The sequence below is a fragment of the Panicum virgatum genome, chromosome 5N (assembly GCF_016808335.1).
Source record: "Panicum virgatum strain AP13 chromosome 5N, P.virgatum_v5, whole genome shotgun sequence".
Classification (NCBI taxonomy): domain Eukaryota; kingdom Viridiplantae; phylum Streptophyta; class Magnoliopsida; order Poales; family Poaceae; genus Panicum; species Panicum virgatum.
The window spans coordinates 42,528,187-42,555,987 of NC_053149.1; the positions used below are offsets into that span (position 1 = coordinate 42,528,187).

General features: G+C 48.0%; 2 protein-coding genes across 3 annotated transcripts; one reads left to right on the forward strand and one right to left on the reverse strand.

Annotated features, from left to right (window-relative positions):
* Window positions 1-3,411: 3,411 nt before the first annotated feature.
* On the forward strand, window positions 3,412-7,277 carry LOC120674072 (protein arginine methyltransferase NDUFAF7, mitochondrial-like). The gene is made up of 10 exons (XM_039955165.1): window positions 3,412-3,779; window positions 3,875-3,936; window positions 4,025-4,168; window positions 4,516-4,626; window positions 4,704-4,899; window positions 5,553-5,611; window positions 5,714-5,766; window positions 5,836-6,058; window positions 6,534-6,642; window positions 6,730-7,277. Exons 1-10 carry the CDS (start codon window positions 3,491-3,493, stop codon window positions 6,990-6,992), a joined length of 1,509 nt encoding a protein of 502 aa, XP_039811099.1. The 5' UTR covers window positions 3,412-3,490; the 3' UTR covers window positions 6,993-7,277.
* Window positions 7,278-10,065: 2,788 nt separating this feature from the next.
* Window positions 10,066-14,709, reverse strand: LOC120675692 (cytokinin riboside 5'-monophosphate phosphoribohydrolase LOG-like). 2 transcript variants are annotated; one of them, XM_039956893.1, is made up of 7 exons: window positions 14,279-14,709; window positions 13,626-13,723; window positions 12,752-12,782; window positions 11,781-11,880; window positions 11,612-11,682; window positions 10,677-10,820; window positions 10,066-10,583 (listed from the first exon to the last, which is right to left on the reverse strand). In XM_039956893.1, exons 1-7 carry the CDS (start codon window positions 14,471-14,473, stop codon window positions 10,470-10,472), a joined length of 753 nt encoding a protein of 250 aa, XP_039812827.1. In that variant the 5' UTR covers window positions 14,474-14,709; the 3' UTR covers window positions 10,066-10,469. The 2 variants fall into 2 exon arrangements, with proteins under 2 accessions (XP_039812827.1, XP_039812826.1); XM_039956892.1 differs by having other exon boundaries at window positions 10,066-10,820; window positions 14,279-14,707.
* Between the last annotated feature and the right edge of the window lie 13,092 nt (window positions 14,710-27,801).

Sequence of the window (27,801 nt, forward strand, 5' to 3'; positions counted from 1 at the left end):
GTTTAAGACTCAGAACTTTTTTTGGACTAAAAAATGTGAACATTTGTTCAGAACATTTTTAATTGTTTAAGACTCAGAACTTTTTTTTAATACTTCGCAAAATGTTTCTAAAAAACAGGAACATTTTTAATTGTTTAGAAAGTCTCCAAATATTTTTTTCGAACAATTTATATTGTTTAAATGTTCACATGTTCGACTTTTTATATTTGTAATCCACCGGCTGCACCACTACCTGCGAAAGCTCATGACACTGAGGAAAACATCTAGCACATCCAGGGAGGAGGTCGAGAAACTTCAGATGGAGAACCGATCCCTCCGCGAGAAGGAGGAGAAATCCTCCAGCGAAATGAAGAAGCTCCAGCGGGAGAATGCAAAGCTGAACGAGAGCATGAAGAAGTTGAAATCCGAAACCGAAGAAAATCGCGTTGGGCCAGAAATTGCGGCCCAGGAAACAGCTTGACGCCCTGACGTCCACTTGACGGAGTCGGACAGACGCCCTTCTGCGATATGTTGCCGTACGCTCGCCCGAGTTATGAATAGACGCCCCCCGATTTAGGCTCTTCGTAGGTTCCTTCTATTTTTTAACCATTGGATCTGTACTTATGGACGGTTGTCATTTTTTCAAAACATTGTAAAAATCCTTGTTGGGAGACTTGTTACTAACGGGCTCCTATAAACAAAGCTGACTGTTTGTACAGACAAAACAAGTCAACCCAAGCCTGCAGTTACAACCAAGCCCAGTGATAAATCTGTGAAAGAAGCAATCAAAGTACGAACAAACAACTCTGTCGTGACAAAATTGTGAAAGAAACAAAGAAAGCATGACCAAAACAACTGTGCCATGAGGCAGAAGTCGGCAGCTTCATCTGAACATTGCGCAAGCAACGAAAGCATGAAGCAAAACAGTACTGAATACTGGCGTGAGCCCAAAAGTCTGCAGCTTAACTGATCGATCGTTGTAAGTTGCATGATCGTTTGGTCCATATTCCGGACAACAGGGGCGACTATAAATAGGATGGTGGTGCTGGTGGTGCATATATGGAGGAAAATCAATCACGACGAGTTGTTTGGCCCGGGAGTGACTTCCATGAGTGCCTAGTGCAATCGTACAATTACAAACCATATTAACTCAAGAAAATAAGATATTGGAGAAAACTAACAAGCTTGGGAAATGAGCTTGTCAGCCACACCTGGATTCTTGATCTCACAAAGTTCTTGATTCCTCGCCAGCGGCCCCTAGCCCAGTTGGTCTAGTAGTGCGGTTAGCACTCTGCCGGCTGCAATTCGAGCCCTCATGGGAAGGAAATTGTTAGGCTGAAGGTGGCGCAGTTTATCTGTGCGTTGAAAAAAATTCCCTCGTCCGCTTCACTTCAAAGCCCGCTCCACTTCAAAGCACATCAAGTCTCACGCAGGGTGCGGTGTCGCTGTGTATGGGTGGAGCGGGGGTTAACGTCGGTCCAGTCTTACACGGCCTGTGGTGCCGCTATGTATGGATGGAGCGTGAGTTCGGGCAGAGGATGAAGTAATCAATGGATGGCTCGCGCCCAAGCTCGTGCGTCCATACATTGTGCAACATAGAAAGAAGTTTGAACCAATCATGTTACGTGCAACATTGTTGCAGTGAAAATTTTATGGTATATCAAACAACAACGGCTCCGATGCTAGCATCCCCAAATTGAGTGCTCTTTAACCCAAATTCAATTTTTATGTTCGGTTACTATTTGCCTCCGTTTTTACTCAGTACTAGTAGAGGTGCACATGCCACAGGCACGTGTTTAAAGAATAATTATATTAAAAATAGCACAGGTTTAAAGGTTAATTATATTTAAAAATAACATGAGACTAAAACAACTAAATTCTACTAAAAAACTAATTACGGACCACAAAGTGCATCAAGAAGGAACATAGGCTATGTGGGTACACGTAAAAGGCTAGGTGAAAAAAAAACATGAGTTTTGGAGGAAAGATTGGTATTTTTTTAATGCATCCATTGGGTGTATCTGACATGCATATATTTATACTTTTATATTTATATTATATTTATGGATATAAAAGGTCCAACTTACATAAGTAACACTTATTCACTTATATAAAATGAAGTACTATCACACCATGCATGATTCCTTGCGCGCAAATAAATTCCAAAGCAAAGCATGCAGCATAGTAAATTTTGCCTACCTTGAATCGAAGCAAAGCTCCCTTGTACTATACGAATCAAAATCATTCAAGTCTAAGGATGCAACGGAAGCCAAGGATCATTCAAGTCTATTTATAAAATTGTGACATCTTGTACATGATTTTGATTCGGATGGAAGAAGCGGTGGTTCTACCATTATATATTTTGAACTCACTATATATTTAACCTCTCTTCCATTTATAAAATTGAGTAAAGATGAACCCTCTCATCCATGGGAAAAAATATATAATGGTAGAACCACCGCTTCTTCCATCTGAGTAAATGGAAAGAGGTTTCTGCGATGATTGCCAAGAAAAAGGAATAATCAATTCAAATGAATGGAAGGAGGTGTCATTGTCAATCTAAAACAATGATTGCCAATTCAAAACTAAAGGAAGGAGTCATCGCTGATTGCTAAAAGAGAGTGTAGGAAAGTAGTATGCGTATAATGTGGTCGATGTATTGCATTGAGCCCCTTGGGCGGTATATATAGAGTACATGGCTTGGAGGGCAAGTTGTCTCTCCTATAGATAAGCAAGATTATTCTGGGATTACAATCAATCCTAAACTAACCATATTCGGAGTTGCCTAATATACTCTAACATCCCCCGCAGTCGTAGCGGTAGCAACACGAACGGACAGACTGGAGAGGGTGGCGATGGTGTTGGAGGAGAGGATTGGGGGGCACGTGGCCGGCGGGGCGCTCGGTTGGGGAGGCGAAGACGGCGGCGCTGGCGACGAATCCTGGCGGCGAGGTAGGTCCCCTTGCTGTACTTGACGACGACAGGCATGGCGGCTCAGAAGGATGCGCCGGGCATCCTACGAGGGCGCCGCCCCCAGCGGAGATCGATCTCCCCGGGGGCGGCGCGGTGGCGGCGGCGGCAGCGGAAGCCTAGTTAGGTCACAGGATCGTGACCCTCTGACATCACGTAGGAAAGTAGGATGTGTCTAATGTGGTCGATGTATTGCATTGAGCCCCTTGGGCGGTATATATAGAGTACATAGTTTGGATGGCAAGTAGCTTCTCCTAGAGATAAGAAAGGTTATTCCGGGATTACAATCAATCCTAAACTAACCATATCCGGAGTTGCCTAATATACTCTAACAAGGAGGAATTGCCAATTCAAACAATTGGAAAGCGTTATGCGGGTAGGGTGGGTGGGTATGGTAGAATTTAGACAGCAATTCTTTCTGGAGCAGGCCAAATGGACTGTTCACTAGGCCGAGCGAAACCGCAACCTGTTTTATTTTTTCTCTCCCTCGTCTAACGCTCCGGCCAAATCCGCTCACACTTCACCTGTCTCCGGCGTCGAGATGCTTCGGGGCCCCGCCGCCGCCCTCCTCCGCCGCCTCGCCCCTCATGTCTCCGGCGGTCCCTGCGGTGGTGCCACTCACCGGCGCGTCCCTCCTCCACTCGCCTCTTCCCTCCTGGCCCGCTTCTCGTCTACCCCGACCACCTTCTCGTCCTCGTCGCCTTCTTCGTCCTCAGCCGCCGGCCGCGATGAGGCGGCGGATGAAGAAGAATCACCCGAGATCTCCAATGATGATGCCGGTTCCCGGCTCAGCATCGCCGTCGACCGCTCCGGCCTCTACAACCCACCAGGTCCGCTCCGCCTCTGTTTCTCTCAGTCCCGTGCAACGCACCCAAGTGTGTGGGTTTAGGGTTCCTAATGATTAGATGCTTTGTCAATGCGGCAGAGCACTCGCACGAGCCGTCGTCCGACTCCGAGCTCGTCAAGCACCTCAAGAGCATCATAAAGGTGCCTCGATTTGTTTCTATGTTAGTCTCTGTTGCTCCCAATGCGGAAATGTGAATCGCCCATTTTGATGTGACTGTGGTGGTGTCAGTTTCGAAGTGGTCCGATCAGTGTAGCTGAATACATGGAGGAGGTGCTGACGAACCCGCAATGTGGATTCTATATCAACCGGGATGTGTTTGGGGAGGGGGGAGACTTCATTACCTCGCCAGAGGTCAGCCAGATGTTTGGAGAGGTAACTGGTGCAGTGGTACTCATTAATTGATTGCTTTGACAACACTAATATGAAGAGCATCAGTGTGCTGTATAACTACTTAATCACAATGCAGTAATGAATTATGTGTTTCAAGTAATAAAAATGGCAACTGTAAAAGGCATGCTATTTTTTGAAGTCAAGAAGGCGCTGATGAGATTCATAAAACTAATTGTGCTGCTATTCCATTTCTGTGTTGCACACAGTATTACCTATCAGACATTGATAGTATAAGTATGTTATACATCTACAGTGGATGTTCTAAAACTGCTGAATTATTGTTTTTGTGCTGCAAAGTTGAGAGAATCTAATGGTGATTATTGCCTCAGATAATAGGCGTATGGGCAATGTGCCTCTGGGAACAAATGGGACAGCCGGAGAAGGTGAATCTGATTGAGCTTGGCCCAGGACGAGGAACCCTTTTGGCTGATTTACTTCGTGTATGTTTTCTATCTTGCTTCTATCAGCTATTGAAATTCCATTGTCCTGTTCTAAGTGGATGTCTCCATTTCAACAGGGTTCAGCAAAGTTTGTTAATTTCACCAAGGCACTCAGCATTAACTTGGTTGAGTGCAGCCCTACATTGCAAAAAATTCAGTATAATACTTTGAAATGTGAAGACGAACCTGTTGATGATGGCAAAAGAACAGTTAGCAAGCTTTGTGGAGCCCCTGTTTATTGGCATGCCTCCCTAGAACAGGTTCCTTCAGGATGTACGAGGCTCTTTTCATTTAGAACTGGCTGTTTAATCAATAGCTTTTTAAAATTTATTGATCTCTATAGTAGAATGTTGATATTATCATAAACATTTTAATCATCAACTTTTATGATGCCATTCATCTTAAGGTATTTTTGTGAAAACTATGAGGCAATTTACCACATGACATTAGGAAAAATTGTACAGTTTTATAATTTCATTGCGGTACAGAGTGTGCCTTCATATATGTCATGGAGCAACAGTATGGGTTTGTGAGACTGCAGTGTACTTCTCTATGGAATAGCAACGATAACACAGCTATTGGCATCAAGTTACCGTGAAATATTTGAGTTACGGAGGGAATAGGACATAACCCCAATCTTGTAGCTAAGGTAGAGTTGAGGCTCTAGCCCAAGTGTTGGTACACTACATCACTTGATCACAAAGCATCTATCTCGCCATTGCTGATCTACTAGTTTAGTTACTTTATGCATGGAATATGCATAATATTTAACCTGCTGTATTTGTTTCAAGTATCACTGTATCAGACAGTTTTTTCCTTTGCAACTGTTTACTGTCATGTATTTGGCTTTCTTCAAGTTTATTTCTTTTACACTTCTCGATGGGGTTTTCTTATATTTTCCTTATCTGTAACTTTCATATATGCAGCGCCAACCATAATTATTGCACATGAATTCTATGATGCCTTACCAATCCATCAATTTCAGGTTTGTTTCCGTAGTTAATTATAATTGAGTTCTTATGGCTCTTATCCACTCACTGACCAACTATTTTGTACTCCCTGGACTGAATAATCTTTTTTTTGGCAGAAAGCATCACGTGGCTGGTCAGAAAAGATGGTGGATCTTGCAGAAGACTCTTCGTGAGTTTTACCAAATGTGTTTATGTGTTCTTAATCTTAAGGAAATGTGTAATGCTAACTTTGCAGCAGGTTTCGCTTTGTTCTGTCTCCCCATCCTACAGCTTCTTTACTTTACCTCTCCAAGCGTTGTGGATGGGCTAGCTCTGAGGAGCTTGAGAAGGTTGAGCATATTGAAGTCTGCCCCAAGGCAATGGAGCTTACTGAACAAATTGCAGATAGAATTAGTTCAGATGGAGGAGGTGCTCTCATTATTGACTATGGCAAAGACGGAATAGTATCTGATAGTCTCCAGGTTTGGATTTTAAAACCATTTTATTATACCTGACTTAAACTCAAGGTGTTGATATACCTGACTTAAACTCAAGGTGTTGTTGACTGTTTATATAACTAAGATAAACTCTTAAAGCCTTGTAGCTAGTCTGTGTTGATTTCGTAGAGACAATACTCCCTACGGTCACAAAAAGTGGTGTTTTGGTATACGACTATATGTGCAGTCAAACTTGCTGTTGTTATTGATGTCCCTGAAAATTTAGATTGGATACATGGAAAATGATGTTTGAATATTTGTGTTGAAACTTACTTCCACAATATTGACGCTATTAGGCTGTGTTTTGAGACTGGAGGGAGTAATACATAAATTCAGGGCCTGAACTTCTGCATTATTTGATACACAGCTTATTGAGCTTTTATTTTGTCCTATCTTTGAATGATAACAATAATATAATGTACTGGAATTATGGTTTGGTCACTGACTAAAATAAATGCAGGCAATCCGTAAGCACAAGTTTGTCCACATTTTAGATGACCCTGGCTCTGCTGATCTCAGTGCCTATGTCGACTTTGCTTCAATCAGGCACTCCGCTCTGGAAGCTTCAGGTGGGTGTTGTTAACTTTTCTACTTCTAGTGTTTATGTTCAGACTAAATTTTCTTACACGGGTTTTTTTTTCTCACCATTTCTGCAGATGATATCTCAGTCCATGGGCCAATTACTCAATCCCAGTTCTTGGGTTCTCTTGGTATCAACTTCAGGGTAGAAGCTCTCCTGCAAAATTGCACTGAGGAGCAGGCAGAATCATTGAGAACGGGCTACTGGCGGCTAGTTGGGGATGGTGAAGCCCCATTCTGGGAAGGCCCTGAGGACCAGACGCCTATCGGAATGGGCACTAGGTACCTGGCCATGGCCATTATCAACAAGAAGCAGGGCACACCCGTTCCATTTGAGTGAAAAACAGGCATCGCTTTCCTTGTTTAGTGTATCCGATAGTGACAAATAACTGGATTGTGTTGTAACTCCCATTGCACTGCCGAGGGATTTTGATGATCAGTCCAGACAAAGGACAATTTAGTAGCTCAACTTCCTCAGATCACACAAAACATCACGTCATCACGATGTATACTGCTTTGTTCTTCCTTTTTCTTTTTCTGCAGTAAAGATATGTTGTACTGTATCTACTCGATTGAGCCAATTCATAATTGTGCGGACCTGATGAGTGATGACCTCTTGCCATTATAATGTTTTCCTCTTGTCAAAATGTTGCGTTAAGTATGTCACCGTTTGCTATCATTCCAGGTGCGCACCCTTGAGGGGGCAGCGTGCTGTGCATGGCTGTCCTCCAGGGTCATCCTGTTCAGATGGCTGCCAGGCGCCCAGGCCTCTGTTTCGGAACTTTGCTGTTGCCTTTTTCCGCCGGGGCCATAGATTAGCATTGACCATTTTACCCAGCGTAACGCGTCAACGCCGTGCTTGCGTCCGAGCAAAAGCACCCGGGGGGGCATGCGTCAAAGCATGTCTATCTACCGTGCCACCAGTTCAAGTCGTCCAGTCAAAACCACATACTAAAAAATCCACTTGAGAGCTTGCGAAATTTGCGGTCAATTTAGTTTTACCCGGTTGTACCAACTCCGCACTCTTTGACATCGTGAAACCGCAGCCACCGTAAAATAAAATAAAAACAAAACAAAAATTACTCGTAGACTCTTAGCAGCCACTGTATTAGGGCAGGTTAATAACGTAGCCGGCCGGCTGCCTGCGTGCGCATACACCAGCTTCTTCGCTGCAGCCGCTCCGTTGAGTTCCATGCCCACAAAAAGAGATTGGAGCGCTTGTTTGAGCCGGTGGCTCTCTCCGTGTAGGATTTACCCCGCTTGCGTCTATCCATAACACTTAGTTTTAGACTAGTGACCGTCTACTACCGTCAGTTTGAGCCGGCGGTAAGTAGAGCTTCCATTTTTTTCTCTCTCCTCTCTTCTTTGCATAGTATTTAGGTAGCTTGCAGTCATCTATAATACTTGCTTTCATACTATTGGTTGTCTATTACTGTCAGTTTTCAAAAAAAATTACCGAAAAAAATAATTACCGACGGATCGGATCACTAGCCGGTAGTAATACACGCAGCTGTCGGGTAGTAATACACGCAGCTGTCGGAATCCGTCGTCTACACGATGCCGTCGGTAACACAGAGAGAACGCACGGCAGTTGTTTGACAAATCGGACGACATAAAGACGGGGGAAAAGAAAAGGGGGGCTGAAAACGGCGTGGAACCGTCCACGGGCGAAAAGAGCGTCAACCGAACCGTCGCCGGGATGTTTATTCTATGCGGAACGTCATGACTTGGGTGAAGCATCCTTCCTCCGCCTAAACAACGTCGACGTCACCCCCGTGCGTGAAGAGTAGATGGGCCCCCCGGGGAAAGGAAACTGCTCCATCCTTTCCTTTCGTTTCATTCGCAATCACCGGATTACGACTAATGATAATCGATGATGTTACCGCGAAGATGGCGCGCCGCTCAGGCCCCACTTTATATAACTACATGAGTGTATAGAAGTTGTTCGTATGAGTAAGGGCAACGGCATTACTGTACATGGACCAAATGCTACTCTCCACACGTACGTACGGTTTGTCATTTAGATTCACGAATTTTAAAAAGTATATTTTTCGATCCATCAACTTGTAATTTGTATCACTCATCAGCTTCATATAAACTTTGAAAACATAGATCCATAAACTCTGAAAGTACAACTTTTGGATCTTTCAACTCCTTTCCGAGAACTATTCTAGATTGACCCAATTCTAACATCATCACGAGATTTTGCCACCATATCCGGTCATCCGAGCGCGTGGATGATGTAATATCCTCTACCACAGTTCACATGTTGTTGAGTCCCTCTCTAGCCTCCTCCACCTTTCCCATGCCATCATCCCCTACTTTTTCACCCATATTACGGGGTCCGTTAGCCCCCCTTTGAATCCTAATACATATCAATAATCTCCAACATAAGTATTTCATTCCTCGTCTCTCCTCACCCTATGCTCTTGATTTGAAATCAGGGCTCAAATTTCACCCTTCTTACAAAAATCCAGCGACATGTAGATACTGTGGTGATTCATGTTGGTGTGATATCAGTACATGAGCTAGGTGGAGGTGTATGGACCTACGAATGAACTTTTAGAGTTGTAAATCTAAGACATTAAATTACAAGTTTACCTTCCTCAAGTTGATGGAACTCTAATTTATTTTATTTTTTTATTATTTTTTACACCTTGTGTCATCAAGGGACTAGTCAATTGTGGCGTAGGGAACAGGGAGCCGTACGCTTCCTTCCTGCGTTCTGATCATCTGGTGGGGATTTGGGCTGTTAGCTTACAGCCAATTTGGACACAAGAACCAAAATTTTTTTGTAAAATAGATAAGTGGACCGTATATTTATATTGGAGAGCAACTATTATACAAATGGGCTGAAAGGTGAACTGTAAAAATTCTTGCCGCCAGCAAAACTAAATCATTAGTCTCTCTGAAGTACCCGTACCGCCCTAACAAACCCCGTTGATTTACCACGCGGGACCCACGTGTCCAGATCAGGAGCCGTGGCATTCCTTTCCCAATGGCGTCGCCGCTCTGCTCTCATCTTTCCTTCCTTCCCCGCGTGTCGGGGAACGACCTGGGCGCCAATGTCAAGCTCGCCTTTCTCTCCCCGGGAGGAAAAACAGAGGCGGCGGTCGGAGGGCACCAACCGAAAGCGCGCGACAGGCGCCATCCGCGGGTCGCCGCCGCGAGACCCCACCGGTGTCCTCCTGCCCTCCGCTGCCGACACGGCGACACCCCCGGCCGGCCGACGGACAGATTCCGATCCCATCCGTCGCCCGCCCCGACAGCGACGCCGGAACCGCAGCGCCCACCACCGGGAGCGGGAGGGCCCTGGAGGAAAGGAAGATCACATGAGCAAGTCCACTCACGCGCACAGGCACCGCGGCGCCCGCCCGGAAGAAGGCCCGGAGACATTGCAGATTGGGAATGAATGAGCACGAACGAATCATCATCTGCACGAGTTCCGGACAAAATACATCATCCATTGATCCATGTTTCCATCCGTCCGTCCGTCCGCCACACGTGCGAGCAATCGGGATCGCCACATACCGGGAGGAATTTACACGCGTGCCTTCCTACTTCTAGGAGCAAAAGGGGAGCCACAGCCATGACCATGACAGGGAGAGGACTAGAGCAGGCACTGCACTGCAGCTACTAAAGATGCTAAGGATTAACGCCGCTGTCCGTCCCAAAAGAGAGCAATTGACAGGCGGCGAGAGAGGGAGCTAGAGCTAGAACGTCGCGTTCTTGCTTTGTTAGAGATGATGCTACTACTTGCTTGGGGGGCCGGCTGTCGGTCAGAATCTGGTTAGGTGTGGGCGAGCCGGCGTCCGGATCAGGAGGAGGCGATCCCGGGCTCCAGCTCCGGGACGAAGCCGTGCGCCGCCGCCGCCGCCGGCGGCATCTGATCCTCCCACACCAAACCGACCTCGTACTCGGGAACATACTCCTGCGAATCACACGTGCGGGAAGGTGTGAGAAGCAGCCGGTCAAAAATGGCATCCGCTGCTTCGCGAGCAATGGATCGGAATTGGAATTTCACCTCAAGCTTGAGAACAAGCTCCTTCGCCGTAGGAGCCGAGATGATGATGCGCCGGGCGTCCTCCTTTATGAACCCTTCGTTCACGGCCATGTCGATGAAGGATAGCAGCGGGTCGTAGAACCCGTCCACGTTCAGAAGTCCGACCTGGTGAATATTTACAGTCAGTTAAATACAAAATTCCCAGAGGTGAATGGTTGTTGGTTATTATGGGGGAAAAATCACAAGGTTATGAAGCTTTAAACTACTGACGACTGGTAGCCTATTCCTCACAGGAAGGATTATGTAGGGCCAATAATCCCAGTTGATACAATACTGCACCATTTTTATCAATTTGGTGGGGCCCAGCAGGCTCCAATAATAGTAACCGCTGACGAATCAGAGTCGATAACAAATTGGCTTGATTGTTCAAATCTTTTCAGCTATCTATCATTTGTGGCTCACTAACGCTGGGCAAATTGTTTAGAGAAGTTGCCAAATACACATTCCTTTCCAAATGCCAAGTTTGACTGGTACAAGATCCGCCGGAATCACCCTATTAGCTTTGTCGAAATATTCATAAGTAATTGAGTGGACAAAGCGTATAAACAACAGAGAGCGCTCTCGCATGCTCCCCCAACTAAGTTCTAATTAACATATGCGGATGTTAGGCTAACTAAAACTAAACTAATAATTCAACGGTTTGTCTCTGGACATCCAAAAACCCCAGCCGTTCACATGGGTGCACCGTGCGCCACGAAGCCACGATCAAGGCAAGATGTTCATAAAGATCACAATATCTCTAATCAAATGACTTTATGATAAACTAGTGGGATACAGAATTTGATAGGACAAAGGGAATCCTGAAACTTGGAGGCACTGCACATGACCCTAAATTATTGTGTGCCCATGAGCAAGTTTTGGTTTGGATGCAACAAGGTATCAGAATCAGTTGTTACCGGCTTCTTATGGATTCCTAGTTGTGCCCAGGTGATGACCTCAAGCAACTCCTCCAGCGTCCCGTAGCCGCCTGCAATGCAACGCCAAGGGGGACTGTGTCAAGTTTGGCACTCCAGGACCATCAGTTCACAAGAAAAATCATATTGTGATTTGACTAAAGAACCATACCAGGTAATGCTATGAAAGCATCAGCAAATCGAGCCATCTCAGCTTTCCTCTCGTGCATGCCGGAGACTGCCCTTACTTCCCCAACAGGTTCGCCAGTAACCTGCAAAAGAAGAAACTTGGAATCTAAGCATCTGGCACTCTTTTAAATACTCCGCTGAAATTAGAAATGTGGCGCTAATCCCTGGACAGATATGAATGTATGTTTCAGGTATGTCAATGCATGGCAATAATGGTTATACGTGAGCTCATCCTTCTTACTAGAAAACATAAGACTAGTTCCACATAATGCGCTCGTCAAGGATGCCGACCAAGAGGATTCACACAGGGACCAAATCTACTTTCAACATAAGAAAGTGCAGGTGCAGTACAAGAAGTAAAGAACACAAGCAGTTACTACATGCAAATCCAATACTCCCTCGGTCCCAAAAAGAACGCAATTATGGGATTCGTGCCGGTCAAATTTGTTAAAGTTTGACCATGTCTATAATGATTAATATTAACATTTATGTATCGATCAAAATCTATTACGAAAATATATCCCATCATTAATCTATTGATACTAATTTTGTATTATAAATGTTGATATCTTTTGCACACATCTTGGTCAAATTTGAAAACCATTGACTCCTCGAGAAGCGAGAATTGCATTCTTTTGGGACGGAGGGAGTAAAAACTTCAGAAGAGCAAGCAAGTGCGGTAGTGCAGTAAAATCTTAAAGCCTGAATATCTATTGAAGTGCAGTACCCAATGTTTTAGGTCAGGAGCATTAGATTCATGTGATGGACATAAATGCATCATGTCTCCCTACACAAAAGGTCCCTTGTTATTTATTGGTACTTCGTGTACGCATTGTTCACACAGATGCATGCATTGTGACCACAGGCATCATCACGAAAGCGGCCAGACATGCATTCCAAAACAGCAGCAGTAAGTCAAATGCAAGTCTCCTGGATGTACAAGAAGAAGCTCACCTCTCTGGGCATCAAGGATCTTGGGATGACCCTGCAATCAAGAAAAGAGGGGAAACAGAAAGGCACATCAGTTTCCAGCATGAAGCAGTCAAGCAGGTAGAAGCATCAGGCCATGGTCTTTCCCATTGCAAGAAAACTGGCAAGCCAGGAGCTAGCTCAGGCTAGGCACGGCACAGCTAGAGACAGTCTAGAGAGCAGCAGACTATGGACTGGAGCAAATAAACGCTGCACAATTATTAAGGCAAAGATTAATAGGCCCTGTTTAGTTCCCAAAAATTTTTACACAGCACCCGTTACATCGAATCTTCGGACACATGCATGGAACATTAAATACAGTTGAAAAAAAATAACTAATTACACAGTCTAATTGATTACCACGAGCTGAATCTTTTAAGTCTAATTAGTCTATAATTGGATATTATTTTTCAAGTAACAACAAAATATACTACAGTACCAAAACCCAAACTTTTTCTCAACTAAACACACCCTAAAGAAGAGAGAAGAGAGCACTGCCTGCCCCCCTTGCAAGTTGCAACTCAATGGACATTTGGAGAATGCAACCGAGCATCCTTTCGGAGGCCAGGCCAAAAGGTGCTTCCACTCCAGTGAGGCCGTGAGTGATGAAGCCCAACCCAGTTGCATTCAAAATGGCTCCTGCTGAAATGATGCAGCAAGAGACTCAAACGTCTCAACGGCATACCCAGGGGGCAGCGCCATGGCTGTAGCGATCAAAAGCTGCCATTTGATACAAGAAGGCGCAGGAAGCGTGCACCCACAGCAGGAGCACTCATCAAGGAGGAGAGGCGCCTGGCACGCCCACAGCACAACTTGTCCAGAGAGAGAGAGAGAGAGGGAGGGAGGTTAGGATGCTCACCCAATCACATGGCGGCCTCCATCATGAACTGCATGAGAGACCAGCCCCATGAGGCCAATGGATCCTCCCCCGTAGACCAGGTCTATGCCCCTCTCCACCTGCACCAGGAAAAATTCATCCACTCATCACCAACAATTACCTCGAGAAATGCAGAAAAACAATTAAACAAACGGTGACATTTGTTGCTGATAAAATTGGGATTCCGGTGCGCCGAGGAAAGAAGCAAAGATTGTTCATTTGGTGAGGCAAGTGAGGTCACCGCGTCCGCGCGCGGCAGCCATCATCCATCATGGTCCGCGGCGACCATTCAGCTACGAGACCACCGCCCGAAACGGCAAAGGATCGCGGCGCCTTTCGGCTCCCCGGATGGCGAGCAGCCGAGCAAGGTTTGCCGCTGCCGCGTCCCAGCCGGCGAGCCGCGCGCGCGCGCGGATACATGATCACACTTGGACGCGGCGTGCGCCACGGCAGCAGGCGGCGGCACACGCCACCGCAGAGGCGCAATCGAGTGGAGCGAGAGAGGCGCGAGATTGATCTGGGTCTGGGGGACCAGGGCGGGCGGCGATTCCCCCGCAAAGATTGGATTTTTGCTGGGGTTCCGCCGCGTAAAGGCGGGGATTTTTCGGGGGAGCTGAAGAGGCGCGGCCACGTACCAGCTCCTTGCCGAGCTCGACGGCGGCGTCCTGGTAGCTGGGCTTCCGGCCCTTGGCGCTGCCGCAGTACACGCAGATTCGCTGGAACCGCGACCGCCTCTCGCCGCCGTTCCCCGCCTGCGCGGCCGCGGCCGCGGCCGCGGCCGCTCCGTTGCCGCCGCCGCTCTTCTCGGCCACAGCCGCGTCCATTGCCATCGCCGCCGCCGTGCTGGAGGTGGGAGCCTGTAGCTGCCGATCGATGTCCGGACTCCGAAGAGGTGGCACCGAGGGAGACGAGGGCCGCGCGGTTGTTTTGGGTAGGTGGGCGCGTGGGCGTAGCGGGAGGGAAGGGGAGTAGTAGGCAGCTGGGCAGGAGGTGGACACGGGAAATCGCGAGTGCTGCGACGACTGGGACTGGGGAAGCCTTTCCTGCTGCTGCTGCTGCCGTTGCCTGAGCTGAGCCGAATGGCGTGGGGGAACGTGTCAATTTATAGTGAAGCTTGGGATGTTGAACGGGAGGGGGCCTGGCCTGGGTTGGTGGGTCCATTGCTGGGAGCTTTCTGCGCCCACCTGTGGTGGTAGGGGCCTCTCTTTTTTTTTTACTTTCTGCTGCTACCAACGGTGTTTTTTCTTGTCCTCTCTTTATTGATTTATTTACCCTTTTTTCCTTTGTGGGGCTCCTGGTCTTTGTCTTGTTTGATTTCTGTCCGTGCTAGGAATAGTAATATTTTAACCGCTAATTACGGTGTCAAACAAAGCCAGTTTACAAAACCAACTTCAGAACTCCTGCGCTAGTGATCCTGAATAATCTAATGAGGCTTTTGACCGCGCGATTAGATGACGGTTACTATAGTATCACTATAGCAAATCATCAATTAATTACTGTTATTAGATTCGTCGCGAAAAGTTACACCCATCCATGAAAAAAATTTATAAATAGACTTCTTTTAGTACACCATGCATGTGAGATTTTTTTTTTTGGAAACGTACGCCCTAGAATTCTAGCGTGATCCAAACAAAGGCCCCGGTATTCCTGTCTTCCTTTACCTGCGTGTAAAGTGAAATATTTTTTTTGGTCTTGGTCAAGTTTGGAGTTTTGTTGGACGAGGTGATAGTACATTACATTCTAAATTTCGACGCGTGCAATATTGGTTGAAAGGAATTATTGCGTCTCAGTAATGGAGCATGGAAAAATTGTTACCAGCGATGCAGAGAGCAATGCTACGGAAGCTATAAAAGATTCTGTATTCTTGTATTGTGCATATAGTAGTACCTATTTACCCAGGTGTAAACATGTAACTTTTTGTCACAAACTCACGGACCTAGTCTTTGTTTTACATGTGGGTAAAGCGTATTTTTTTCAGTCAAGTTTATAGAACATAGAAACAGGGAATTTGAAATACTTTTTCAATTTTACCTATTGCTACCTCATTTTAAAATTTTCTCAAAACATATTACATTATGCACACGCACACACCCCTTTGACACACGACACACCCTTTTTCAAATGATGGTAATAAAGAATAGGTGGCAGATTTTGAGATCGGCCAATTCATCATAGTCTTTTTCACTATCAATGCATATAAATTTACCAGTAAAAATAATATCATTTATTCCTATGGTAGATCTAGTAAAAATACAAGCACATGTGCTCCAACAGAATTATGCTTAGTTTAAGGAATAGTATGACTTAATAATCAATCTAAATTATAAGTTGTTAGCAGCAAACAATTCACAAAAAGAGCATGTCATGTAAAAGCATCATAATGAGCGTAACTATAAGCATATATTTGTAGGGTTTCCTCGTGAAATAGTACATCGGACCTATTGCTTGGTTTTGATGCCAAAATTCAAAATACAATTTTGAAAATTCATATTTCCTATTGGCTGCACTCAAAATGCAACAAAATGAAAATAAAACGATAAATGTGAAAAATCATAAGCATGTGAGAAGGTCAAACTCCTCTAGAACATGGCATATATATGTGCAATCCGAATATCTGATCCCTTTCATATAGTAGAAACTACTCGTACAACTAAAATCTTTAAGCCTTGAAACATGATTTGTGTTGCAATGTAACTTAATTAGTTAGGTATTTTATGTTAGAATTTGTTCATCCGGTCTAGATTGTCGGGCTCGAAAAGCAAATTATATTTCGTTAGTAGCCACTGTACTTGTCATCATAAAATTAAGATAGATATGATGACTTTTTCGATCTTAACATGCGTGGTGTTCGGCTATAGGCGATGGCGCGCGTCGGGTTCAGATCGATGTGCATGGTGTGAGTTTGGCAATCTGCATGGCGGATCTAAAAAATAGGAGCAAATTTCTTATTTCTCCTTCAACCTCCAATACTCCTTCCCGTGCATGGCGAAAAAAAATGGAGGGGATCCACCGATGCGCAGGAGCTGCCCCATGTTGGTTCCGCCTCCAGTAACTCCATCTAAACTCTATTTCGTAGAAAAATAAAATAAATTAGTGAAGGGAAAAGGGGTGTAACTCGAGAAGAGCGACGTGGAATGTGCACAGTAGCCCGGGCGGCCGGGCGCCTCAACCAAACGTGTTTTCCGTTCCGCTGCGTGGCAAAGGATGAAATACGAATATATAATAATACTTATTGGAGGGCTATTCTTTTTTTTCGAAACAGATTATTGGATAGCCATTGGGGTGGGGGTTCTTCCCAAAGAGCCCGCCATCCATGTGACCATGGCCGTGTTTGGATGTGTCACATGGCCGTGTTTGGATGTGGAGGGGTAAATTTGCCCCAAAGCAAATGTTTTATTCCAACCATTTTCCCCCAATAATTTTACCCCATAAAGATGTTTGGATTAGGGGCAAATATGGTTGGAGAATAGCATTTAATTGGTCATTTTACCCCCATTTGACACCTAAAGAGGGGTAAAGGAAAAAGGAGGGGTAAAACATTTACCTCAACAAGTTTTACCTCATGTTTGGATGTTTGAGGTAAAAAATAGATACTTTTACCCCTTTTACCTCTTTTACCTCTCCATCCAAACAGGGCCCATGTGTACCCGGCGCGGCCGCGCCTGCTACAGTGGCGAGCCCACCTGAGTGCCTGTGGCTGTGTTTAGTTAAAAAAAAACTCCCCTCCAATTCCAAATTTTCCATCACATCGACGTCACATCGAAACATTAAATATAGCAAATAATGCATGCATGGAGCATTAAATGTAGATAAATAAAAAACTAATTGCATAGTTTTGATGTACACGACAAGACGAATCTTTTGAGTCTAGTTAGATCATAATAGGACAACAATTACTACAAACAAACGAAAAGTACTTACAGTATAATACAATGTTCGATGTGACTTATGGGGCTGGGAGGCGCAGAGCATGTCGTGGGCCGGTGCGTGGCTTGCTCCCATCTTCTCGCGCGGCCACGCCCACGTGGCCGCCTTGCCGGCCAGCTGTTTGTTGGCGCCAATTAATGGCGCGATTACCACTGGGATTTTCAATTGGCGCATATGTTGTGGCGTGTGCGCATGCCTTGCCTGCTGCACGCAGCATTCACTCGTATGCCTTGCCCTTCATCGCGCATGGTCAAATCGTGCCGCCATTTACGTTTCTCAGGACCAATGCGGTGCATTCCTAAGATGTTGTTTGCCACGCCACCGGCTGAATTTCCTTTGAAATGTAGTCGCAACTGCTTTTCTTTTTTTTTTCCCCATGACGCGCTGGATTTTCATTTTTTTTCCACAGCTCTTCCGATTGAGAGGTTCTCCACATTTGTCTTAAGGTGGGGGACGAAAGATTATACCACCGCTAGGCTTTGATGCGGCAACTTACTTGGTCTTATTTTAAGCTAGCTAGCTATTCATCGGTCGAGATGTCGCTAGCTACTAATAACAGACAGCCTTAGAGCGTGTTTACTAATAGAGCCAACTGCTTAGCTATTAATCAAGTTGTAAGAGCTAATAACAATAGTGGCCTCTTATTTGTCTATAAGAAATCTTTTATTCTATATTTAATCATCTCAATTCTAGTTCCACATACTTTCACTTGATGTATGTCCCACCACCTGTTGGTTCCGTGCCTAACTTAGTGCTTGCATGAGAGCTAAGTTCTCTCTCTCCTTTTTTCTCTCCTTCACATCAGCAATTGCTTGGTTATAAGCTAATTATTGTACACTCCTTCCACGGTCTCTGACAAATTGGAGTACTTTTATATGCATTAGCTAATTGGACTAGCTCCTTCCACAGTCTCTGACAAATTTCTCTTAGACTCCGTTGGGTGATAATTTCTTAAGTTTCCTTGAGGATCAGACCATCCATGGAAGTACGCTTTTTATTTGCACAACAGCTTGGATCCACCAAACTCTCTACAAAAGGACATCAGTGGACAAAAGGCTAGCATTGTAAGGGCTTTAAAAACGACATCCTCTCTTTCATTTGGAGCATAGAAAATGGTACTCAAAAATATATTTTGGAATTCCTTTTGTAACAGACTCTTCAATAGGCAATTGAACATATACAAGGTGTTGCATCCAAAACATGAATAATCCCTTTTCAAATCCCGAGCCAGAAGAAACATATACATCGCTCCTAGATTCCCGAAATGCCCTGAAGTTTTCTTGGAACTTCAGAATTTCCTCTGGATCCAGCAATTTGATCGAAGCCCTTAAAGTATCTAGAAAGACCCTGTGTCCGCTCACGCTGCTCTCAGCTGTGGACTCTGGAATCTGGACTGGAAGAGAATTGACAAGGCAACTTGCATATAATAATAACTTGTTTACTAGCAAAGCCTCATGTAACTATGTAAGCCCAGCTTAGTTGCCATCAGACAGCGCGGACTTATGACTAAAAACAAGCAGCAGGGCCTACGTGTCAACAAGGTTGTCGTCGTCCCTGACGAATTCCTCCGGTTCAGTTGCCTAATTCTTAAGCCTCCTCGAGGATCGCCCGCGCAAATATTCTGCCACTGCTCCCCCGCCTCCGATCCGTGCCGTCGTCACCGGGGCAAAGTCTAATCTATCCATCTCACATGCCATTAGATACTCCTCCGATCCAGCTTCTTTTAGGTTTATTATGGGCGGTCGAGATCGCTGATGGCGCGCGAGGTCGTGGATGCATGCTCACGAGCTGCCTGCGTTTGTGATTGGGAAGTTGCTGCTGCTGCTGCTGCTGCATTAATTAGAGGAAATACCCCACCTATGAATCTTTCTTGAGGAACAATCTCTTTTATTAATTGGGCGAGAGCAAGTGAGGGCACACGACGGTTTCGACTGGTCAGATCGAGCTGAGCGAGGCCAAACACAAAGAGATATTGAACTAGGATTTTTGGAAGATTCAGACGCTCCTTCCCTGACCGACCCTGGCGATGAAAAGAACCTGCCGTGCCAACTGCGTATCCATGAGGCGGTTGAACAGGCCTCCGCGCCCCCACAAAACATGTGCCCACTAGACAAAAAGGCGCCAAGGAACCGAGCTGTGCTCGGAGGGCCACCTCCGAGGGTGTTCGGGCAGCCCACGCGGGTTCGACTCTCAGGAGTCGCACCTGTGTGTCCTACTTGGGATTTATTCCCTGTTGTCTCTCTAGACTTGGTATGGTTGGTTATAGTAGTGTACGCACACACGTGCGTGTTTCCACTGGAGTCGCACCTGTGTGTCCTACTTATTCCCTGCTGTCTCTCTAGACTGGTCTGGATAGTTAGAGTAGGGTACGCACACGCATGCGCGTTCAGTGGGAACGCACACCGAGGAGTCTCGGGCTTCTTCAATCTCTAGATTAGGCGTGTGCCTCGAACGCGCACATAGTAGTGTACGCACACACGTGCGTGTTCCCACTGGAGTCGCACCTGTGTGTCCTACTTATTCCCTGCTGTCTCTCTAGACTGGTCTGGATAGTTAGAGTAGGGTACGCACACGCATGCGCGTTCAGTGGGAACGCACACCGAGGAGTCTCGGGCTTCTTCAATCTCTAGATTAGGCGTGTGCCTCGAACGCGCACGCGTGTGCGTGCGTGAGTGTGGGTGTGGTGTATGCGCGTTCGTTGTTGTACCCTCTCAAAAAAAACTAGACAAAAAAGCGCCATGTTGTGCTAGTCCACTACTACAGCTAGTAGTTCAAATCAAAAGGTGACGCAAGTGTGTGTATATATATATATGCTTTTTAAATTACCGTGATTACTCATAACTAATGTGCAAGTATTAAACTTAGGCTAATGATACAACTAATTGCATAATCTCCGAGCTAATTAGCGAGATGCATCTATTAAATCTAATTAATTCATAATTAAAATATATTTACTGGAGCACCACATTAGCTAATTACGAAATAATTAGACTTAGTTTTATAATTAGCTTATATTTAGCCGGCCGAATCGTTTGCTTGCCCATTTAAGGCAAAGATTCCATTGGTTGCTGGCCCAACAGCGGTGGGCGACGCGCGCTTTGTTTGCTGTGTGCAGGCTCTTCCAACTCCACCGACTAAATCCACGGGGAGATATGGGATCGATTACACGCTTCTCCTGATCTTCTCCGTCGCCGGTCAAAAGATCGGCGCGGTGCTGGTCGTCGCATCCGGTACAAGGATGATGATTCGATCCGTGGCTGGCTAATTAATTGAGGGGCAACGTGTGGATTAGAGCAAATCTTGCTTGGAACCTGTCCGTGCGATTCAACTAATCATCGTCCCTCCGGTTGATGAACTCGTTGCTTATACTAGTTAGTTACTGGTTAATAATGCTGATGGGTGGAATTAACTAGTTAGCTAGTTCAAGATTTAACAGCTGTCATCGATGTATATATACCCACATGTAAGGGAAATGGAGCTTTTTTCAGAACGGTTCTAATTTTCTATCGTACTACAGAGAGCTTATTGTTTCCTAGCCAGCTTAATATAAGGTCGGAGATTTTTCAACGTCCCTGGCTCTTTGGAATTTTCTTCTGGATCTTTTGAGAAATTTATTTACCCTTTTTAATGTACCTACTAATCAACTCTGTACGCACAATTAGTAAATTATCAGGAACTGAACGCGTCGTCATATATATATTTTGTGTGTATAAAACAGACGGAAGGTTAAGAGAAACTGGAGAAAAACTAGTCTAGGAAAAAAAACTAAGAATCAGATCGCGGAGTGGAAAAGCAAGACAAGATACGGCAGCTAAGCTTAGTTGGCGCTGAGCTGAGCTTGCCAGCAGTTAACTATCCCTGCGATCTGTGATCCCATTTCTACCACGACGACGGCTCCTATACGACGCGTGGGCGGCTGGGCGCAGCTCCAAGGTCCAACCCGCACGAGCTCGATTTCTTTGACCTGGGGGGAGCGAATTGGCGAATCAGAGCGAATTGATCGAAAGGCGCATTGCCTTTCTGAAATGAAAATATGCAGATGATTTGGACCTGTGGGCATGCGTGTAGCGCGTCCCATTTGATTCTAACATATATTTGCTGGAAAAAGGAAAAAAGTTTTTGCTCATAGGCAACCTGGGCTGCTTGGCAAGTTGGTGGAGGGAGCTGCTACTTGGCGACCCTCAAGCCTGCCTGGATGGATCTTCCTCGACCGGCGAAATCAGAATATAGGCCCTATTTGGATCCGTGGGCTATTTTTTATCCCACTCCAAATAGCATAAAGGGAGCCAAACAACAAAGCTATTTTGATCTATTTGGAAATAACTCACAATAAAAAAAAACTATCGCCTCCAATAGATGATATTTAGGGCTAATTTCTGTGGGACCCATCTTACCTCTCCATCATGTTCCTGCACGGGATCCTCCTCCTCCCTAGGGGTGGTAAATGGTCCAATATTTTGAATTAGAAAATCTAAGGGCCGAGTCTTAAAAGGGCCGAACTCTAATCTTATATAATTTTAAACTAAAAAATTTAAAAACCTTGTTAGACTGTGAAGAGACCAAGTCATGTCCCATTACCACCCTACTCCCCCGAGTCTCCTCCATGGCGAGCCACTCCCTCCCAGCGCCGCCGCCGGGATAGCACAGCACCGCCGCCTCCCCATCTGCGCCGCCTCCCTCCGCCTCTGGTAACGCCGCTGCCTTCCTGATCCGCGTGCGCTTCCCTGACCCGTGCCACCTACCTGATCCGTGCGCGCCTCTCTGATCCGCCCGCGTCGCCTCCCTGAGCCGCCTCCGCCTTGGCTCGCTACCTCCCTCCGCCTCTGGGCGCGCTGCCTCCTGGATCCTCTTGTCTGCAGCAGTATGCTCTGCCTTTAGCAGGAACGGTAGGGGCAACATCCCCTGTCTCGGATGGAGACAACAGAGAAGCCTCAGTACCATGAGAGCTATGTCCTAAATTGCCTTTATCAGTACTGATTTGATTTGCAATCATGTAGCCCAAGAATTAGCCTTTATTTTTTGTGTAGAGAATAAGGGTGGAGAAGCAGCTTGTTTGGACTTTGGATTGCTAACAGCCATTGGTAAATAATTTGCTACTGTTTTTGCTAAATAGGCATTGGTAAACAATATTGCGGATAGAGGACTTTGCTATGTACGTATAAGTTTTTGCTATTGTTTATTGTGCTACTCAAATAATTATATGTGTATGGAATTGTATGCTTCAATTCATCAATTATAGCAGATCGGCCACACAAAGAGCCACAGCGGGGCATGTTTCACTGGATCTAGATCTAGTGTAGGGAGATCCCAATAATTAGAAAAGTGCATTAAAGATAAAATAGCACAGGGATCCAAACAGCCCAAAGACTATTTGGATGGAGGGCTATTTGTTTGTGCTAAAAAATAGTTTTTAAAATAACTCTAGGCTATTTCTCCAAACAGGCCCAGCCCCATAGTCCTCCGGTGAATCCTATATATCTTCCACAAGATTTTTTCATATCCACTTTTCAGTGTTTGAGATTTGTACAAATAATTATATCACCTAGATCCAACCAAACCTTAGCTTTTTCTCTCTCCCTCGCTCCTCCTTTCTCTCTCTCCCCAGCTCCTCCCGCACGACGCAGGCACCCGCGCCTGCCGCCACGCGGCCCCGCGCACCGCTCGCTCCCGCCGGCCGCCGCGCGCCCGCGCCCGCCACGCGCCCCGGCCGGCCCCGCGCGCCGCCACGGGCCACGCGCCCCCGCCTGCCGCCGGCGCCCCTGCCCTGCCCGTGCCCACGCTCGCGCCCGCTCGGCATGGGTGCCGGCCTCTTGGACTCTCGTTGGGGAGCTCCGTCTGCGGCCTGATGACAGATTTGCAGGTGGCCCTTCCCACCCTCCTGTTTGGAATGCTTGATTTGAGTTTGCTGGCCGAGCTCTGCATCTGAGGAAGCCCTGCCATGGCTTGCTTGTCATCTTGCCGATGGACCCACGCCCGCGCCCACCATGCGCTCCGGCCGGCCCCGCGCGCTGCAGCGGGCTGCCCGCCCTCGCCGGCCCCGCGCCGCCACCAGCCGCCGGCACCGGAGAAGAAGAGGAAAGAAAAAGTATTTATTCAATATTTAAAAAATTAGTTCAACATTTTTGAGATGCTAGTTCAACATTTTTGATATGCTAGTTCAATATTTTTGAGATGTTGATTCAATATTTTTGAGATGCTGGTTCAACATTGGTTTAATATTTTTGAGATGTTTATTCAATATTTTTCTCAGTAAAATATTAAATGAGCCATTAGCTAGACTTTATAAATAAATTGTTTATCCATCTTCCGAAAGACACATAGGAGCCCTAGTCCTCCTCCCTCCGCCATCGTGTGACGTGACCGTGTTGCCCTACCTGCTTCGTGCGCACATGCCTGAGACTGACCTCACCAGCGTGTGGCGGAGGTGTCGAGACGGTGACGTGGCGGGCGGACGCGGCGGGGCCGGGGCCGGGCCACGTGTGCGGAAGGCGACGGCTGGCCGGGCCACGTGTGCCGAAGGCGACGGCTGGGGGACGCTGGTGAGGTCAGTCTGAGCTAGGCGTGTCGCTGTCGAGGTGGATACACAGTGTCGACACGCACGATCCGCATGCCACGTAGGAGGAAAAGAAAAAAGAAAACTCTGGACAGCTGGTTTCCGCGCGCTGCTGCTCGAGTCGCCCGGGCACGACGTCCTTTTCTTTTCGGTTATTTTCGGACAGGCACAACGGGAGCGACGAGCGAGAGCCACGGCGGCCTCCGGTTAAACTAGCACGGAGTATAAGCCATGCCGTAGACCACTGAAAGGCGGCCAGCCAGCTCACGTCCTCTCCTGCTCTACGTGGCCACCAAAGTGACGGGGGTGATGACGTGGCATGCATGCTGTAGTAGCCTTTCTGCTCTACGTGGCCACAAATTTTTTTACCAGTGCTCGCTTGCCATTAGCAGTTTAATTACTGGATCGATCAGGGTCACACTTGGCGGTGAAAGCAACAGGCACGGCGCTGATCGACCGATCAGGGCATCGGTTTTGTTTCCGGAGGCCAGAGCAGCGGAGAGTACAGACAGAGTACAGAGACGGAGCCGTGGCTGGCGTCACCGTGGCCCGTGACCCGACCGGGCGCCGTCGGGGAGGCCGGGTACGGAGAGGAGGCGGCGCATCAACTCCACCGGCTCGATCGTTCCACACACGTCCTGGCTGTGGCTGACCCGTTGGCCGGTGGCCGGGACGTCTCGCTCCGGCCTCCGGGGGGGCACGTGTCCAGCGCTGGGTTGCCGGGACGTGAGCCCGACGCCGCCTCCTCGCGCGCGCTTTTTATTTCTCCTTTATCTTGGACCTGATCGGGACCGTGACAGGCGACGCCGACGCCGACTCCGCGGCGGCGTGGGGGGTGGGGCCGCCCCCGCCGGCGTGGCACCGGCCGGCCATAGAGCCGCAAGAAGGCCGCTGGCCAACCGACGGGCCGACGCCCGGTGCGAAGCAGCGGTGGGATCGCGCCGATGTCTCTGCGCCAAAGGCAAGCGTTCTGTTCTGTAGGGCGCGCCGCGTCGGTCGGCCGTGCGTACGCGTCGCGTCGCTATCGACGCCGCTCACCTCCGTTTCCCCGACACGGTGCGAACCAAACGAGTTGGAATGCTATTCGTGTCACGAGCCGTATAAGATTAGTTGTTAACCTAGATTGTTACAATTAATCATTGCCAAATCCCCGTCTCGTAGTTTCGGTTTAAAAAAATCCATGCATGATCATGTATGAAAGTGAATCTATCAAGATCTCATTCGAATTCAACCCTGAATAATTTTTTGTCTAGTAATAATAACTGAGACTAAAATGAGTAGGAAGAAGAGGAGCTACAAATATTTTTTTCATACTTTTTTTCGACAGTACGTAAGAGAGCTATGTAACATTGCATTAATTAGAAAAATTGAGTTCTTGCATGATCATATATGATTTTTTTCATACTTATTCCTATGTTTTTTTTGAACGAACGGCACTCGACGAGTGCATTTCTATTGATATAGCAGAAAAATACAAGGTTACGACCATGGGAGACCATAACCAGGCAACAAAAAGAGAGAAAAAAAAATAACACCGGCGGGTTGGTTTGGGGCATCAACACGCCGAACTCAACACTACTCAACAAACCAGGCCGGTCGGATTGGAGCATCAACGCAGCCGCACAACTCATCTCCACAGCAACTCCACGCGACAAATTCAGTAGAAGCAGAGCTCGCGGCGCTCACCAAACTATCCACGCTCATGTAGTTGCCGAGAACTCCAAACGTGACCCTGGGTCAACAGGGAACCGAAAGATGCAGACCGCACCGCACCGGGAAGACCGCCGCCATACGGGATCCACCGCCGCCGTGCCGCTGCAACACCACCGACCACCTGACGGAATGATACCACCGAAACTGGACCTCTCGTAGGCTGCCTCGCAGTCGCCACCACGATAACACAACGTGCGGGGGCCTCACCACTTCCGCCGTTGGACCTCGCTCTCGTCGCCTCGAAGAATCACCACGCGCGGGGGCCTTGCCACGCCCGCCACAGTACTCCACGCCATGGTTTCATTTTCTTTATTGCCGTCGAGGTGGTGAGCAATGTTGCCCCCACGTCCACATCCCCATCAAAGCCGAACCACCGCCGCAGGCCGGCCTCACCTACTTGCTTCACCCGCGCACATAACCTCCGTCGCCATGCCAGGAAGCCGGAGAAGTCGCTTGCGCTGTCTTCCGACGATGTACCGCACCGGGAAACCCAGCCAAGCTGAGCAACCCGCCGCGATCCGCTGCAAGCCAAGTCGTCCCATGATGCCAAGGCCGCCAGTGCCGTCCTTCGACGCAGTCCCACGCCGAACTGACGGTTGCCAAGCAACGCCAGCCGCCGCGGTCCGCTGCAAGCTGCCACAATCGACAACCATGCTACAACCACCGGCCGCCACCATAGCTGCGAACGGCACCCACGAAAGCTCAGCAACACCCATTCAGCTCGCCACGCGGCAGAAAGGCCAACTCCGTCGGAAGCTGCCGATGAATCAATGGATCAGGAAAGTCAAGATAGGCCTCAGAAGACGACGCCTCCGAGGACACGACGCCAAAGGCACCGTCGTCGCTCGTCCACGAACTGGACCGGGTTTTCACCCCGAGAATCCCGTGTAACAAGGTTGTTGCTTCAAAATGACGCCCCCAACAGAGATACGACGCCTTAGGGCGCCGCCGTCATCTCTACCAGCAAGAATGCCGGCAAGGGCTTTCGCCCGGAGCTTCCAAACCCTTGCTACACGTTCATGCTTGGCACTTCCGACCGTTGACACGGCAGCCCATCCGGAGCGGCGCCTCCGCCGCGCCTCCACGTACCATGCCGCTGACCTCCAACTCCGCTGCGCCCGTCGCCCAGACCTCTTCACTCGTGGCGGCCACCCCACGCGCGCCGCAGCCCTCCACGGCGTGGCCCGTCACGGCCTAAACCGGCGCACCAACGTGTGCCCAGCCCACCGCTGCCGGCCTCCTCTTCTACCTCATGCACATTAGAAGAAGGCCACGCCGCCGACCCCATGCCGGTCGGACAGCAGCCGCAGCTCGCCCTCCGCCGGGACGTCAGCCCCGCCAGCTCGCCCGCCGCAGCGCCCCCGCGGCTCGCAGCTCCCGCCTCAGACGGTATTGCAGCAAGGCCACCATCTGCCGGACAGCGCCGCCACCACACGCCATCACTGCTCCACACCGCCCGTCGCTCGAGGGAGAGGGGCGGAGACAACAGATCCGGTGGTGGGAGAACCGGATCCGCCTGCAGCCGGCCGGATTCACGCCGTTGTGGCTCCTGCCTGCCGCCCGGCCATGGCCGCAGACGGCGTTCCGCCCTGGCGCTGGAGGCCCCCACCGGCCGATTCGCCCCGCCGTCGCCTTCCTCGCCGGCCGCCGGGCTTCCGGGTGCCCACTCGGGCGACGGCGATGGAGGGGGGAGGTGGAGGCGGGGGCTGGGAGCGGCGGCGTGAAGGGGCTCCCTCTGTCACCTAGTGGGGGCGACGCGAGGGAGCGAGACCGAGGACCGGAGGAGTCAATTATACTTTTTTTATTTCTAAGTTTTAGACCATTCTTTTTGGCGTGGTCCAAATCTTCCTTATTTCTGTCAAAGTTGTCCCGTCGCCGAACCTTGTGAACAATGGCGCCTTCGTCACTGGAATGTCCTCGGCAATGTTAGTTTTCCAGCGGTTCCATCCGTGAGCCCAAGGTGTC